At 41.6% G+C, this 17,536-nt stretch overlaps 1 protein-coding gene across 2 annotated transcripts in view; it reads right to left on the minus strand.

Annotated features, from left to right (window-relative positions):
- LY75 (lymphocyte antigen 75) overlaps positions 1 to 17,536 on the minus strand; it is a 48,937-nt gene that overhangs the window by 30,042 nt on the left and 1,359 nt on the right. The window contains exons 1-13 of one of the 2 annotated variants that reach the window (XM_031599567.2): positions 11,892 to 12,272; positions 10,082 to 10,456; positions 9,525 to 9,698; positions 9,094 to 9,258; positions 8,482 to 8,592; positions 7,134 to 7,274; positions 5,720 to 5,908; positions 4,716 to 4,873; positions 4,243 to 4,353; positions 3,013 to 3,101; positions 2,488 to 2,660; positions 2,116 to 2,312; positions 1,171 to 1,313 (exon numbers count right to left, since the gene is read on the minus strand). In XM_031599567.2, the coding sequence (XP_031455427.2) occupies positions 1,171 to 1,313; positions 2,116 to 2,312; positions 2,488 to 2,660; positions 3,013 to 3,101; positions 4,243 to 4,353; positions 4,716 to 4,873; positions 5,720 to 5,908; positions 7,134 to 7,274; positions 8,482 to 8,592; positions 9,094 to 9,258; positions 9,525 to 9,698; positions 10,082 to 10,456; positions 11,892 to 11,976 (2,111 nt within the window). In that variant the 5' untranslated portion in view covers positions 11,977 to 12,272. Of the gene's footprint in view, positions 1 to 1,170; positions 1,314 to 2,115; positions 2,313 to 2,487; positions 2,661 to 3,012; positions 3,102 to 4,242; positions 4,354 to 4,715; positions 4,874 to 5,719; positions 5,909 to 7,133; positions 7,275 to 8,481; positions 8,593 to 9,093; positions 9,259 to 9,524; positions 9,699 to 10,081; positions 10,457 to 11,891; positions 12,273 to 17,536 lie in introns of those variants that run through there. The other variant, XM_031599568.2, reaches the window with a different exon arrangement.

The following is a 17,536-nucleotide window of genomic DNA, read 5'->3' on the forward strand; positions in this document are numbered from 1 at the left end:
AAAGAAAGGCCATTAACTATAACCCTCCGGAGATGGTCTGCAAACTGCAGAGTACTTCCAAACATTTGTACTCAGTACAAAAATATTCCTTAATCATATCCCTTACTAGATTAGGTACAACATTACAACAAAATTTGTAAATGGTTTAAAGATGCATTGCTAAAAATAATCAGTGCATCAACATTTATTCCAGGGACTTCAGTCACTTCAGTAAAGGAGTCATGGTGGCTTTAAGCAAGCTAAGCCATCTATTTATAGAGTGTATGAGTTTGGTTTTGTCTTTTACCATAAACAATGAGTAATTTTCATGACTTATGTACTTCTAAAAAAAGTACACTGTTTTTTTAAGAAGACATCTCTTCAGTCGTCAAGTTTTAAAATTTAATCACAGCATTGTATGTTGGCAGCTTCTAAAATAATTATGATTTTGTTTGTTGATGAAATCAATTTAGATCACATAACTGGCAGCACACAAGTTTAAGCTGGCAAAAGTTCTGAAAAAGCAGGCTGCCAATCAAAAAAACATATTACACAATGATCTGACATCACACCAATGCCTAATAAAGCTTTGCAGTAACAGTTCCTTTGATTAAATAAAAAGCCTAAGACTCATAAATTATGTAGCATTTAATTTGTTGATAGCAGAAAACTCAGCACACCCATCTCATGCTCATACAGTGTTAGTGCAGTTATGCCAAACGGGATCTGTGCCAACCAGATTGCTGGACACCACATTATTCGCGTTTTCAAAAGATAGCACTCAACTTAGTCAGGAAGCATTTCATGAATAAAGATGAGACCTATCTGAAAGGCTCAAATAACTCATCTCTGAAGAACGTATCAATTAAGAACAGAAGCAACTCATTCAGCACGAAGAAGGAAATGCTTAAAACAACACAGATTTAGAAGAAGATGCTCCAAGTACATCTCTCTTCTCTCGCGTTCCCTTGAGCACTGTGAAACATTTGCCCAAGCTGTACTCCCTTGACATTTTCCAGGAAGGCAGCGACATGACCAGCAGTTCAAATGCCACATCTAGCCGTTTTTACTGTGGGAAACACAGTCAGTGTACACCATCTCACACTTGCCATTTGGGGTTAGCAGCAGCATTTACAACTTACTGCAGTGTGTGACTGAAATCAAAATTGTATCCCATGGCTGCTTTGTTACCTGATAATTTTTCTCAGGATGGAATGAAGTGTCTTGATTTCTTCTGTATGAGTGAAGCTGGGAAGATGGCCTCCAAGTGCTTCACAGAACCTTTCCGCCTCCTCCCAGGTTCTGGTTCGCAGCACTCTTTCACTGTGGAAGAACTTCACAACAACCAACCATCAGAGTAGAACAGTGACAGCACTTTTCCAGTGATAGTATTTTTAAACCTCTGCTGTACTACTCAAATACGGACACCCCAAGTTGGAACCAATAATCAGTATCTCCAAAGGGAGAGAGCTTGATTTTAGATCCAACTTCTTAATTATTTTCTCAGTTTGTTTGACAACAGTCAGACTTGAAGTTTAGCTGACAAAATTTGTTTCAAATGCAACCTATTCCATATGGCAGAATTTCTCTGTTTTTCTTTACCAGAAAGATTTTAGAAAACAACACCCAATTCATTCCAAAATTGCAAGCCAAACTGTGTGTTTTAAGTGATGTGGTTCTTCAAAACGCAGGGTGAACAACAAAGCCCAATTTTTAGTGACACAGGACCATTTGGGTGCCGCAAATGCAGACAGTTCTTTGCCTCCTTCTTTGCTTCCTATACATATCAGAATTTTACATTTGGCTCATACACCTCAGCCACTTGATCCCCTTGACTTCAGTCCAAGCCAGTTCCCGTCAGCAGGATCTCTCTGCACAGACATACTGCACTTGGTCAACAAGAGATTTGGAGAAACTGCCAGAGCCAGCTGTCACACCCCATCGGCCGAGCAGGGACAGCTATGCTGCACAACACGAGAGCCATCCATTCAGGATCCGTGCTCACAGCTCTGTTATTTAAGCTATGTTTCCCACACCTCACTATGTGAGCTGTGTGCAGAATGCAGTTCATTGCAGACACAAAATGGTTGCAAAACAATAATGAAAAATTAACATCCAAGAGGAATAATGCTTTACCTTGTAGCAGGCAAGGCCAGATCCATTATGCCAGCCAGGGGGACAGGGATCAGATGGCTTTGGGAGCACTTCTGGTTCCTTGGGCAGCCCGATGTATTTTTTGCAAACAGGGAATGCTTTTGTGGTTTTACAGTCCTTAGTTTCCCACTTTCCAAGAGACCTCCCACTGGACATGACCACACATCCTCCTGAGAACTCTAAGATTTAAGCCACCAGAGAAATTTTTAAAACTATTGTCTAGTTTTCAAAAAAATCCAAGAATTTCTGAATGACTATTTTGTTTCATCCCAGGAATCCCACAACACACTGCTCCAATGCTTGCTGAATATAAAACTATAGTATTTTTTACTTATTTTGAACTGTTTCATTTACCTGGTTGCAAGGAGTTCCAGTTAGTATATGTCACAGTTTCACTTTTTTCCCCATCCACTGCAGCCCAGGAATACATTCCAGACTGGCTAATGTCTTGCAAACCAGTCCAGAAGTATTTTTCTTCAACTTTGGTGTGTTTTCTAATCAGACTATTTATAAATTCTTGCTCAAACCTGAAAATTCACATATTAATCTGAGTCAGTATTTGAAAGACACCTGAAACTACTGAGTCAGTCTGAAAACCAGGCACTGTATTACTTTAGTTATTTGAAATAGTTGCTCAGACAGTCCTGTATTCAACACACAGCAGGCTCTGTGAATTCACACAATTCTAAGAAGGCTTCACACTGTAGCTTTGCCATTGTCACATCTTGGAGAACAGTTTGCCAGTTCTCTGTGGTAGCAACTTGTCTATTTTTTTTGTTTGTTTGTTTGTAACTACTTCTTAGCAGATAGAAGTTTCATGACTGTATCTCCAGGATCCTACCATAAAACACACACATAAATTACAGAGATTTGCTTTACCTATTTGTAACTGTAAGATTGCACAGTGCTCCAAATGAAACTTCTGTTTGCAAAATCTTGTAGCAGTAGTTTCCATGTATCTCCCAACCCTGGTTACAGAACAAAACACATGTTTACACATAACAGCTTCATTTAGTCATGATCTGCAGGAGAACAGAAATCACTAACACTGGTTGGTGCCTACAAGCTGGCACACCATATAAAAAAAGAAACACAGTGCATGACACACAGAGTCCAGTATTATCAACTCTCAGATTTACAGTCCTAAGAAATAATGTAACCACAGAAACAGAATACAGCACTGTTCTAGCTCGACTTTGCAGTGTCTTCTGACTGCTACGTGTATTTAGAGAGAGGAACACAAGGGAGACAGCCTCGTCCTGTTCAAAACAATAGGAGTTTTGATGCTGCTCCACCAACGCCAGGATTCAAACAGAGCAAAGATACAAGGGTGTTATTAGCGTTTCTTTATTTAAAAAATCTTTTCTACTGAAAACATTTGAATTTATAAAAATTATCTCTTATTCAAATATTTTCCCCATAATTACACTGAAATTTCAAGGAATATTAAAGTGCTCTTTGCTACCCTACCAACGCACTGCCATCTGAACAGCACAGAAAGCTGTAACTGGCAGCCTCTGAAGAGACAGAGTATGAATACCCCCAGGATGTATAGAAAGATAAGGGGAAAACATATTTTCTGTTTCAGGCAATACACCCTACAAAACAAAAGAACTCTAAGGTTGCTAGTAATGCCATCCCAATATTGTTTAAAACAGAGAAGACTTCAGGACTTTTTTACACTGTAGTATGTTAAGCTTAAGAAAATAAAGAACCAACATTACTGGAGCCAAAGAACTAAGATGAGTCAAGTGAAACATAGATAAATGAGAAAGATTACATTTCTGCTTTCTCTGCATACCCTTATGCTGCAAATTGCTTATCCTAAATTTTAGAAAGGGTATTTAAAGCAGAAACTACAAAACAGAGGGCATAGTGATAACATACCTAGTAAAACAGCTAGATTTTTTTTTCCCAACAAATAAAAGATACCTTCTGTACCCAGCCTCAATACTTTTGCCCATAAACAGATTGGCAATTACCCTTTTACAGTCAAGATGTACCAAAGGTTTTATTTTACAAACGTTAGAAAAACACTAAGAAGAGAAAATAAGTAATTTAATGCAAGCTTCTGAAATGAAAGTAAAATATGTACAGACTCCCCATTACCTCATCCAGTGAGCAATTTTTGTCTGATTTGGTTTCATTTAAAATCTCTCCTTTTTTCTTACACACATATTTCAAGTTTTCTTCACAGGATTTGACTCTCCACTGCCCCAACTGTTCAAAGGAAAGGAAAAAGAGCATTTTAAATCCTCCAATCTTTCCACAGTGAAGGGGCAGAGTTTTCAGTTGTGGGAAAGCCAGAATGCCTTGGTTACTTGCAGTATCAAGAACAGTGTGAGTGAGATGCCCTGGATTATACATGTAGGTGCAAGTTTTGAAGAGAAGAGAAAAAGCTGAAATGTGGAGATAGGAGAATACTGGATCACATCTGAAAAGGGAACAGCTCAGGGTGGTGTCAAGTATAAAAATTCTTATTTATCTCCCTTGTACTTCACATGCATCAATGTTTACTGTTATGGTGGGGATAAAGGGGAGGGAAGGGGAAGATAAAAAAAAAAAGATCATCATATTCTTACCTTGCCTGAATAGGACACACAGTTAGGAGTGACATTAAAAGGAACATTTGGTTCATTCTGATCCCAATATGTAAAAACCACATCTGTGTGATCTGACCATTTGAATGAGGTTGGTACATCTTCGTTCCTGAGCCCCATCCACACTTCTTCTTTAGCATCTGTCATTTAAAACAGGGACAGCACGGAGGATTCAGAATAGCATTCAAACTAATTTGAAAGGACTGATAAAAACCTCGTTTTACTAAATTCATATTCTACTTAAAATACTGAAGCATTTATGCTTTTATTACAATAAAAAATGGAATTTGAAACAAGCCCAAATTATTTTTTAACTTTTAAGCTGTATTCATGAATGTGAAGTACATTTTACAGAAAAGGCAACAAACAGAAAAAAAAAATAAAAACAAAAAAACAATGAACATGCAAGAAAAGAAGCTCAACCAAAATCTATTTTAGAATGCAGACAAAAACATAAGACCACAAAGTACAGATTATGTTTATCAGTTCAGTGACCCAGCAGTCAAAAATCCAGTCCAATTATCTATGATTCTGCCTGAATGAGAAAAGTGTACAGGTGTTAGACATTATAAATGAGACAAGTAGAAGCAGGCTAGCCCACTGGCACAGGTAGCCCAGAGAGGTGGTGGATGCTCCAGCCACGGAGACTTTGAAGGTGAGGCTGGTTCAGGCCCTCGGCAACCTGACGTAGCTGTAGGTGTCCCTGTTCACTGCAAGGGAGTTGGGATAGGCGGTCTTTAAAGATCCCTTACAACTCTAAGGATTCTTTGATTAATTAAGTCAATACATGAATAAAATAGAACTAAAACAAGAACAAATAGAGAGGGAGCAGGGCTGAGCGGTGACACTCAGCACCTGTCTGGGTACAAACACAGCATTAACACTTTCATTTAGAGCTAGAGATTCTCACAATCGTATGCTGGATCACAGAAAGCAGTTTGTAATTTAGGGTGCACAGCACTTGGTACTTGACTTTCCCAGCTCACCATTATGAAGCTTTGTAACAATGAGTTCCACATCTGCCAGTGAGTGTATGCTGATGAGGTTACTTTTATTTGTTTTGCACAAAGTATCTGCTGTACTCCAAGATGCCTGGTTGTGTATCAGCATGTAGCAAAAACCATTGTGGGGAAGCCAACCCACATCACAGCGAGTATCCAAGTGTCTCCAAAACTCTAAAAGCAAAGTGAAACTGAATTAGAGGCTTTTATTTAACACTGACCACTGTACTGTGTTGGTATTTTCTTTACGTTTAAAATTTAGCAGTACCTTGAAAGCAGACACAAGGCAGCTAATGGAATACATTCCCAGATAAACAACACATCTCCTCCTGGCTAAGATTTTAAGAAAGGGTCACAATTTAGTTAAGCAAATAAGCTTGACTGAGCAGCACTATGGGGATTAGTAGCATGCTGGGGCCATGAGGTGGGCAAAAGGAGGAAGTAGTTAGTGGGAGTAAAAGTAAAAAAGATAGCTCACACTAAGCTGGTCTTGCTGTAAGCAAAAGGTTTAGAAGTAAATGTAAGCAAGATTTCAAAAGCAATTAAAGGCAAAACAAGTTACTTCACTGCAGGACAGCAGACGTTTGCACTTTTCTACGGCATTATTATATATATGCACAGTGGTACCATGCAGAAGACCAATTCTGAGTAACTCACATAGAAACGGATGCTTAGTTTCAAGTATTTTTTCTTCTGCAAATTAAGATATTCGAGAATTCAAACTGTTTTTATGCATGCTGAAAAAAGTTATATGCTAAAAGCTCTTCTGTTCCAAAACAAAACTGTGGGTGTGTATGTGCAGGGGAGAGAACTTTTAAACTGTTCTGTTTTTCCCATTGTGTTACCACGTGCTCTTACAAGATAAAAGTAACAGATCCAATAAAGATTACACACTGGGCAAGTTACCAGCTCTTGCACTCTCGATTTCCACTGCTGGGCTTTTTTTCAAAATACAGTAAGGCCATTTAATGACTTCTACTTGAATTAAACAGTTTGATCCAAGCCCCAGGTAAGTCTCATTTTATGTTCATAAGCACCAACAGCGAGAGAAATGGGTTTAAAGCAGCAACTGAAAGGTTTGTCCATTCCAGACTTTCAGCTGCATGAGAGAGAAGGCACAAGCCATGGAGGTCTGAAAAAAGCCATGGTGCAAAGGGCAGGACTATGCTGGGAAATGCTCTGTGTATGAATGAGAAAGCTGCGAAGAATGAAAGCTGTTTGTGGTGTGTCATCTGGACACTGAAAACAGAGTCTAATTTTGGTCTGCTAAAAGACCCAAAGCTGCTGTGAAACGTTTTGGCAGAGATGCTTCAGAAGGCTCAGGGAGGAAGAAAACGATTGCGTAAGTGAGCACTGCTCTCACATCAGCCTACAAAAACAAACACAAAAGCTGTCCTACCTGTGAGGTTTGAAACCTCTTTGAATGACTTCTTGCAAACATATGGAAGTGGATTCCCACAGTGGTAACTCTGCCACTGACCCGAAGCAGCATTCATTGCCACACAGCTAGTCCCATCTAGAGGGGACAAATCCTGCATATCTATAGACAGGAAGAAAGAAAAACAGAAGAGCACAAGTTATCAAACAGCCAAGCAGTGACTGCATCTTTTTTTCTTTTGCTTTTCAATACAGTAATATTCTTTGCATATTGAAGCATCTCATTTTTTGCTTTGAATGAAGGCACCTCTTCTCCACAGGTCCAGATAATTTTTTTTTTAAGAAAGTTACAGAATGAAGGTATTGGGACTTCTATGCCAGTGTTCAATCATACAACCAGGAAAAATGTCCTATTTACAATACAACAAACCCTTGGCCGAGAACTTTCCCAGACTAGAAATATCTCAAGGGAGAATTCTTTCTGCAGCCCTCAGTTTCCTTTGGCAGCCCCTTTCCAGACCAACTCCAAACATAGCTCTGCAGTTTCTCAACATAACCCTTACCTTAACAGACAAGGCCCCAGATTAAACGTTCTGCAGTCCTCAGCTTCCCTTCAAGATCTCTTCCAACAGGACCTTTGACTTTCTATGAAGCATAATGCAAATCTGACCCGTGCCCCATTTCCCTGCATTGATTTTGTTCAGTCTCACGCAGGAAAGACCTTAATTCTTCATGGGGGGGTACAGAGACCGGGCCAGGGTCTCAACTTTCGTGTTTCTGACCGTTACACCTCAAGGAGCCTCACGTATCAATATCCACATCATACTCGTGAGAATATTACTAGGACATGCTGAAAATTCCAACAAGTCTCTCATCGATTCTCTTAGGAACTTGGGAGTAATTAGAAAAGGTTTTCAAAGATTTTGCACTTCTTTCATCTTCACCTTACAACAAATTTAAGCAATTTTTAAGTCTAAAAACATGTTAGACTTCTGAGTGACATTGGTTCTTACACAAACACCAATAATGTTATTTCTTGAGGGAAGCCAATGTCATACTGTCAATGAGAGGAGAAATTTTAGTAGCAAAGGAGTCTACAGCTGCCCTAACAAAAACAGATCTCAAAGATACTACACGAGTTTTATCTTTTTAGAGGTTTACCCTAATTTTTCATAAATATAGCAGGAGTGCAGAAAGATTTGTGCTCTCCAGGAAGAAAGGATGTTCTGAACTTTTAAGAGAAATGGAGCATTGACAGTTTTGATTAAGTCCACTGAAGAAGATAAGAGTGAAAAATAGAAAACAGAAGAGAAAAATAAAATGCTGGTTTCTGTTCTAAATATTTTCAGTACCACCAGAAACATCATTACCTTGATGCCAGTTGACAAAATTCAAAGGTTTGTGATCTGACCACTGCCAGCCTCTAGAAACATCCAGCTGATTTAAGCCAATCCAGAAGATCTCAGCGATGTCATCCTTTGCTGGATATATATATTTTATATGGTTATTATTTTTTTTTTTAAAAGAAAACAATTTGAGTAAAATATTCATCTTTCATTGTTCTCCTTTAAAATAAAAACGTCATCTGAAAGTGCATCTAAGTATTTGACATTTGATTTTATATCACAAGCACACTGATAGCCCCTCCAGGCCAACCCTGAACATCAGTGAAGATGTCTCCTACACACCAGTGCAATGAATGTGCACACACTCCAGTAACTGCCACTCTGGCTCATATCTGAGATTTTGGGGACCTTACTCAGCATATGAAGAACAGCTGACCAATGAAACCACACAGATAAACTAAAAACAAACAACACTTGCAAAGTGAGTTGCTAATCTCACTTTAGTACACAGATTATACAGCAAGGCATTCAATGGTGAATAAGTTGTAACCAAGAATTTTAAGGCAGAAATTAAAATGCTGTCTTCACTGATTTGTCAATATTACCTGATAAAAATATGCAAATAAGTACATTTACCTTGTATGTAATTTAACTCCGATGCATCTTGGATGCTAAGTAAGTCTCCACCTTGCCTCTGACATGAAATATAAGCTTCCTTCCAAGAAAGAGCAGACTGGGTATTGAACTGGTAGCAATGTTGAGAGCCTGCATCGTGTTCCCAGATATCACGACAACCATCCTCTGTGCAAAGGAAGCAGAATGTACTTCTAACTACAGGTATGCTGAAACACCGTAAATATTTCAAATCAAAAAAACACTCTATGGATTTTTACACTGAAATCACATATACTGCAGAGTAAATGCGTGCTGGTTGTTCTCTCAGTGCTGCAATAGAAAATTGACCCGTTTTTATTCAGCTTAACACCGAGTTGTTGCACTGAGGCGGAACTGTACGTACATGAAGTCGCAGAATGTTTTTAGGATAGCTATTTCAAAACCCAGCATACCTGGCTGTAAGCAGATTCCCCATTTTCCATCACGAGGATAATCTTCAGACGTGGCACACCATTTCCCACCTGTGTGCGTCCCATCCTGAATGCAGTCATGATGCCAGGACATGTTGTACAGAAAGGGGAACTCACAAGGCCTTCCATAGGAGTTCCCATCTTTGGTATAAACCTCTAAAGGGTAAAAAGGTAGAGAATTAGATACAAAAGACACCAAGTAAAAGTCATGGCCTGTACTGACATAGTTAATTCAAAAGCATGCAAATCACACTTGTGGTCTTAAAACACAGTAACTTGTTGTTATAGATAATAGACAGCAATACCAGAACTGAAAGAAACAAGAGAAAATATTTTTCTGTACTTTTTCTTGTGCGCTGCATAACACATCAGAAACGTGCTTCCCTCTTTCTGCTAAGTTAGGGACAAATACATTCAAACCTTGTTGAAATCCAGGTCATTTGCACAAAGCACTAAGGAATAAGGCTCTCAGAATCTATGAGTAAGGGGAAATTTAACTCAAACTAGGAGCCCCAACCTAAACCTCTGCATGAACTCACCGCGGTACGGATACTGGCATATATCACCAGAGGAGTTGTTGCTTCTCCATTGGTCGGACGCGTTAATGCTGGCGGTTACATAGGCACTCTTGATGGTCACCTTGTACTGAGATGCACCAACCACAGAGCCGTCAGCACACCGCCACCACAGCCGGAGGTCTGAGTTGCAATCCACCATTCTCAGGCGGGACGGTAATTTGGTGAATATATCGAGTCCCAGACACTGCTTGGAGCCCAGATGGAAAAGGCGATTCTGGGACACCCATTTCCACAGAGCTTCACTCGTCTCTCTACAGTCATCTATCACAATCCGTGAGTTTTTAACTTGTATGCACTTGTTGAGCGTGTCGTGCCTAATGGTAAACGCATCGCTGCCTGTGTAAGAACAAGTGAATGGCCACGGATGGTTATGACTCAGTATCACTTTCAGAGGAGGTTCTTTGAAAAAAACTGGATCACATTCTGAGGCACGCTACTAGAAAACACAACTGCTGTCTTTACATTGCACCATTTCTTGTATAAGCTGCAGCTTCCCAGTAAGAAATTTTCCTGTCCTTAGCGAGCATTCTTTATCTCAGGAACAAAAAATAAACAAATCTCTTCAGAAGTCTATATAAAATGAAGGGATAAAGCGAGGCTGTTTTCCAAGCCTGATTCTGTCAATGAAAATGACTCTAATTTTAACACGTACCGATTGGATCAATCCCTGTTTCGACAGACAGCCCAGAGCACATCTAACAACAACGTGCACTTAGCAAGCAACTGTTACAGAGAGACTGGTCTCCAAACATTCCCCAGCCGCCACAGGACGGCCCCGCAGCACAGAGCCGGCAGCCGGAGCTGTGCCGTCCCGAACCCGCATGGCTGTTACTCGGGCGTTTAAGGGAGGAATCTGCTGAGTAGCGCTTCGTCCCTCATAGTCATTCACCGACAATCGCATTCCTGCTGCGTTTTTTTTAAATATGACTTAATAGTAGGCTTGGCTGAACGGCAAGGAAAATACTCAGCGCTGTTATTCAGTGAATTTTACCACTACTTCCCAGTACACCGGGAATTTTCCACCGCAGCAGTGCCAAGCAGCCTGCGGAACCGGGCCGGCCGAGAGCACAGCAGAGCCCCGAGGCCGCCTGGGCCGGAGCCGCACGCTTTTTTAAACCCCCCTTCCCATTAACTCCCGGCTCCAGCCAAGCAGCGCTAGCCTTTGCGGGCCCTTTCTACCCTGTGCTTCCCCAACACGCTCCCTTCTCTTTCGCTTTTCGTTTTCCGCTCCACTTGTACCGTGCCCCACGCCTCCCCTCTGATTTTCCTTCTTCTCGCTTTTCTTTCACTTCTTCCCATCAAACTTTCATTCTTACATCCAGAAGAAAACCACTTCGCTTTAAGATTTCCCCACAGAAGCTTCTGTTCCCTCACCAGACCTCCCTGCACAGCAGCTCGCTGAGCGTAGCGCTCCGACGCGGACCGTCCCGGAGCGCGGTGCCCCCGCTCAGCGCCAGCGCTGCCCACCAACCGCCTGCCGCAGGTCAACACTCCGACCCGCTTTCGGAGGGCTGGGTATCCCTTCCTCCCGCCTATACGCGCAAAACTCAAAGCTAAAAACGCGCTGACACTCTGCCACGACGTTCCTAGACGGCGCAGGGCAGCGAACCGCCGTCTCCCGGTGCATCCCTCCGCTCCCAGCCTTCCAAACTCTTGCTGGACGCCCTCCGACCCGCCCTGAGCCCGGCGGCGGCCGCTGTCATCGTCCCGCCCGGCACCGGGAAAACGGCACCGCGGCACCCCCTCCTCCCCCGGTGGGTCCCCGCCTTACCCGCGTCGTCCCGGCGGGCCGCGCAGCAGGCGAACAGCCACGCGAAGCAGCAAGCGGCCACGCAGCGTCCCGCCAGCCGCCCCATGGTCCCGCGGAGGGACGCGCACAGCGGGCTTGGTAGTGGCGGAGCGTCGCCCCGCCGCCGGCCGCCCTCCGATTGGTCCGCCCCGCCGCGCGTCAGCTGTTGTCAGGAGAACTGCCTGCCCGAGTTTGGGGCGGGGCGGGGCGCGGCTGTGCGGGACGGAGCGGGGCTGGCGCTGCGGGAACTGGGCAGAGGGCAAGGGAAGTGGCATGGGGAGATGAGAGAAAAAATAAGGAGAGGGGAGAAAGTGAAGGGAATGAGGAAAAAAGAAAAGAGGGAAAATGAAAGGAGAAGTGGAGTGAGGAAAAAAAGTCTTGCAAAATTGAGGAAAATAAATAATAAAAAAGGAAAAGCTGACTTAATTACTCCAACAGAATCCAAGGAAAGTAACAAAAAGAAGTAACTAAAATCAAAAGGAAATTAAGTGAAAATTCCAAGAGGACAAAGAGTGAAAAATTGACAAACCTAAGCTAATTAATATATGGCAATTAGAGTTAAAAGTTTTTTAAAAGTGATAGAAGAAAAGGAGCACCAACAATAGCAGACATCAAAGTAAAAGAACAGAAAGTGGGTTACACCACAGTTTGCATATGCCACCCTTCAGCCCTCCCAGCAGCACGGCCGTGGGCTGCGTTGTATTGTGAGGGCTGCAGGGCTCTGCTGACAGCACCCACTGTGCCCACAGTGTCCCCACAGCATGTGCCAACACCCACCGTGCCCACAGGCCGTCCCCATAGGGTGTACCAACAGGCCATGCCCACAAGCCCTGCCAAAACTCCATCCCCACAAGTCCTAGTTGCTTCAGTGCTTTCTAAGAGTTGGCATTTTCAAGTCACTAGAAGCTAAAATTGCAGTGAGCTGATCCAGTTGTGCCAGGGAAGGGGGAGGAAATGGAGCTGGGAGTAGCTGAAATAGCTGCTGCTGAGAAAACGATGATGCTGAAGACAGGAAGTTGCAGAAACCAAAAATAAAAGCACAAAGAGACGGGCAACCAGTTGGCCCGAAGGAGGGGAAGAGAAAGAAGGAGAGCCAACAGAAAGTATGTGAAATAAAATTGTGCCTGGTTGTAGCCTGAGATTCAGTGATTCATTGCTGACCTGGAAAGGCTGCAACCCCAGCTGTGCAAGAAAGCACTTGCAAAGTTGCAAGGAAAAAGCACTTTGGCTATGAAACATCTATTTTGATTAGACTTAGAGGAGAAGTCATTCAGGGAGAGAAGCATTAGATCTTCACTGAGCTGGGAAGGGCAGCACAGAGCCTGCTCTTTATGTGTTTCAGATGTGCCCCTCATGAAGAAATCTGTCCACCCAGGGAAGGAAAGAGTGAGGGTGTTGCCTGACCAGGAACTGAGCTGAAAAAAGTGAATGAAACCAGGCATCTGTAAGTAAGCAAGTGCTCTGTGCTGCTCAGAGCTGCAGAGCCAGACCTGACTGCAGAGGCAGGAGCTATTCTAAAAATTGGTTTCAGGCAGAAAGAGGTTCCACAGCTGCAGCAAAACTGAGGCTCTGCTATGCAAAAGTGTTTTCTGGAAGGGCAGAGCGCTCGTGTCTCCACACAGAGAGTAGGAGGCAGAAATTCCCCGCTGTTATAAAAGCAAGCTATTGAAACTAAAACGTGTTGGTGAGGTGGTGTGCCACTTCTTAAATAAAACATCACAACAAGAAACACTGGGTGTGAACCCTGCATCCCCATGAACCCACCCACCTGCATGCTATTTTTAATGTAATAATTGACTATCCCAGTTTTAGTATGGAGAGGAGTTTAGCTTCAAAACTAACAGCGTGCAGTGCATACTTACTGAACACATAGCAAAATGCATAGTTCCCTTCTTCCCCAGCCAAGCAGCAGACAGGCGAGGATATACAGACTCAGATCTGTACACCTGCTTTACTGAACCAGCACAATTAAGGCGGCTCTGCTTTGATGACAGAAGTTCAAATACAGGAAGTTGCTGAAAACCATATACCGTATATACAGTAGTTTTACTATTTTTTATATCAAGGACTTTAAAAAAAACACACTTTTTGTTTCTTTTCTATCCTTCCACTATGATAAAAAAAATTTGCAGAACAATGTTCTGTGGAAATGATCAGCTAAAAGCTAAGTAAATTGTGGTTGTTAACCCACTGGTGGGCTTGCACTCTGTGCAATTTGTCTAATCAAATGCTGTGCAATCTGATGCCACGCTGTCCCCCACTACTGACAGTTCCTGGTTCCTGCACATCTCTTCCTCAGGAAGCCAGCTTTCAAAGGCAGTATTTCAAACAGCCTTCTCTCTGCTGAACTTGCTTGCCCTCCCACCTCAATAACATGCCTCCCACCTATAGAAGAGATGTCTTTCCTGTTTTGATTACACCAGATTTTGCAGGGAGAATGAGAAAGTAATTCCTGAAGGTAGATGGTTGTACCTGGAATGGTTACTCTGCAAATGAAAACAAAACCAATGAAGCAAACAAGGCCAGTAAACCAACCAACAAACCAGTATAGAGGAGGAAATAGCATAGGAAATAGTATCTGTGTTTGTGTCATATGATAATCTTTGAAAATCTTCTACAGCATTCTGTACAAAGCTTATCAAAATTAAAGAAGTGTCAAAGACTATTTCTAAAAGGATTCATGCTGGAATTATGGATGAGGCTTCTGCATTTGATGTGAAATGCTATGTGAATGTTACTCAAGCATAACAGGTGAACAGTTTCTGTATTGCAAACCACAAATGTTTCTTGTCCCCGTCCATAACTACAGCTCATTGCAAAGCAGCACACACAGCAGAGCAGACTTCAAGCATTCCTAGAGAGTAACAAATAGAGAACTTCAGGTACAGGGAGACTCTACAACAGCTGACACCAATGCACAGCAGCCTTTCCTCCTGCTTCCAAGCAAATGACTTTGCTTTTACAATCAAAAAGCCTTTGGAGGTGCCAACATCATGACTAAGAGCCTTTTATTTCTAGCAGCCTTTCTTGTTCATCAGCAGATATCTTCTTTGCTTTCATGCCCATATGTTTATAGCACCCATATGTTTTTAACAATAGCATTACCTGCAGAAAGCGTCAACACCTGTCTATCCATAAATCTCCACCTCAATCTCACTTCTGCTCGCCACACTTAATAGGTAATTTGCCTGAGCAGACTTCCTCCCTCTTTTACAATCAACACTTTGTAATCTGGTTTTTCTGGCTGGGTTGAGAGCATCCACGTGGCAGTGAGCACAAAAGGAATGCTGGAAAAGGATTTGCTACCTCCAGCATCTCCCAAGAGTGGGAAGAGGCATTGGAGATGGTAATTTCTTGCCCTCTCTGGTCCTCTCAGAAGTGACTTTGAAACTGGTACATCTAAACAGGGAACAAGAGTTGTTTGTTACTTTTTCCACCTTGCAACATCAGTGCTTGCAATACCCAGGCCTTCACAGGAAACACAACAAAACAAAACAGATGAGGGCTTGAGAGATTTGCTGGAGGAGAAAATATTTTATTCCTACCTAGATTCTGCTTATAAGTTTGGTATTAAAACATGTCTCTGGTTTTAGTAGAGAGACTGTTAGCCCTTTAGAATACCAGCCCTGGGCACGTGTAAAGGTACTTTAATGAAACAGAAACACAGAGAACTTCAACTAATACCGTAAGTATGGCCAAGAGCCAAATGATTCCTTTTTGACACATAAAAAAAGAACGTCTTCGTTAATTCCATATGTGGCCATGGAAAAACAAACAGTAAAATTGAAAGGGGAGGTATGAAGCATCCAGCAACTGATCTGGGTGCAGAGAGATCAGAGAAAATCCTTAAGCAATACTCTGGTTATTTTTTTGTTGCATTAACACCACCTGGATGGTCTTTTCTGTGTGGACACTTACCCTATTTGCTAGCTTGCTGTTTTATCTGGCTTTTACAGGCTTCATTATTTTAAAATATTAATTTTAGAATATTAATAAATATTTAGCTTTTAACAAAACGGGAACAGAAAGAAAAACAGCATTTCTTTACTGTTTCTTTAGATTTCTTGTTGCAGCAGCCTACCCTTCTAACATGTTGTGAAATGGTCGTTGTTACAATCAGGTTATGATGAAACCACACAATCTGAATTTTTATATATTCTTTACCTTTTTTTTTTTTTTTTAACAATCTACACAAACCTCTAGCATGTGTTCCAAGGTTCTGAGTTCTTAGTTGAAGGGTCTGTTATTGTTAGGAATCCCTACTCTCTTCAAGTTTCAGCATTTAAAGAAAAATACGCTTGATGTTATTACAGCATTTTAGACTGTTCTTTCTCCCAGTACACAGAAACACAGTAGGTAATTTCCAGAACTACAAACCTTCATTGTAATACGAGCCTTCTTTTTACTCAAAAGTGACTGCCAAGTTCTGTCCTGCTGCATATTCAAACTCAGATTAGACAAGGCCTCCTGAAATACTAGAAACAGGATTGAGAAAAAGGACAAAGAAGGGCAAGTGGACACATCCACTCTCCTGCATCTTCTCTCTTTATGGTGGGGAACATCTTCTGCGTATGTTGGTTTGGCTCTGATTCCTGCTGGGATTTATATGTGCACTTGGAACAATAAAGTAATAAAAGCTGTGCTTTAACGTTTGGAGGACTGGTAAAGACCCTAAAGCGAGTGTCAAATGATACATTTTTGCAGCACTTTAAGTAAAGGTTTCTGACATTGCAATGTAGATTTTTAATGGAAACTGTGCTTCGGTATTGTAGCTCTGACAGTTAATACATTCAGTATCTCCTCTAAAGCTATTTTCTGTTGTAATGTAAGATCATTTTTCATAATATGTTTGTGGGATCTAGCTACTAAAATAATATTTTGTAACAATAATTAATGCAAAAAAAAAAAAGTTTGGTGGGATGGTTTAAAAGTTCATCAATTACAATTTGGGCAATGTTCTTAAGAAAATAAAAACTCATTTGGGTAGAAGGGCTTTTAAAATTAAATCAAAGACTGATGGGGCTCTTTTTGTCCTTACCCATGGAAAGTGAGTTAGTTCTCTAAAAGAAGAAGGGACTCAATTCCCTGAAAGGGGAAGGAAGTAGTGGTTTATCTTTTCTCATGCCTTTCTGGAGGCAAATTCACCTTGTTGGAGGACAACATGGATGAGACCTTCCCCAACAGAGCTATCCCCACTGCCCTGTGTGTATGACCAGCAAGAAGCAAATTTTCAAAGTGTCACTGAGAGGATGGTAAAAAGCAACATTTCAGATTGATGTGGAGCACATCGAGATTAAAAGAACTTGCGTGGAAAGGATGGACTTACTGGGGGCTACACCGCTGGCACTTAAAATCATGAAGAGTATGACTGAGCTATAAATTGAAGAAAAGCCATTGTGGCAAAGCAGCAGTTTGCCGTGAGCAAAGGCATAGAAATTCTGCTTTTGTTGACTACAGAAGAGGCTAGAGTACAGAAATAGTGAGTAGAAAATGGACAGAGTGCCTTTTAAATAGGAAATGAGGAAAGAACAAACACCAACAACAATAAAAATGATAAAAATACAGAGAAAAAAAATGAGGGAAATTTTAGATGAAGACAGTGGCATACCAGGCAAATTGGACATCAC

This window comes from Phasianus colchicus, chromosome 7 (assembly GCF_987193195.1).
Source record: "Phasianus colchicus chromosome 7, bPhaCol1.hap1.1, whole genome shotgun sequence".
Lineage (NCBI taxonomy): Eukaryota > Metazoa > Chordata > Aves > Galliformes > Phasianidae > Phasianus > Phasianus colchicus.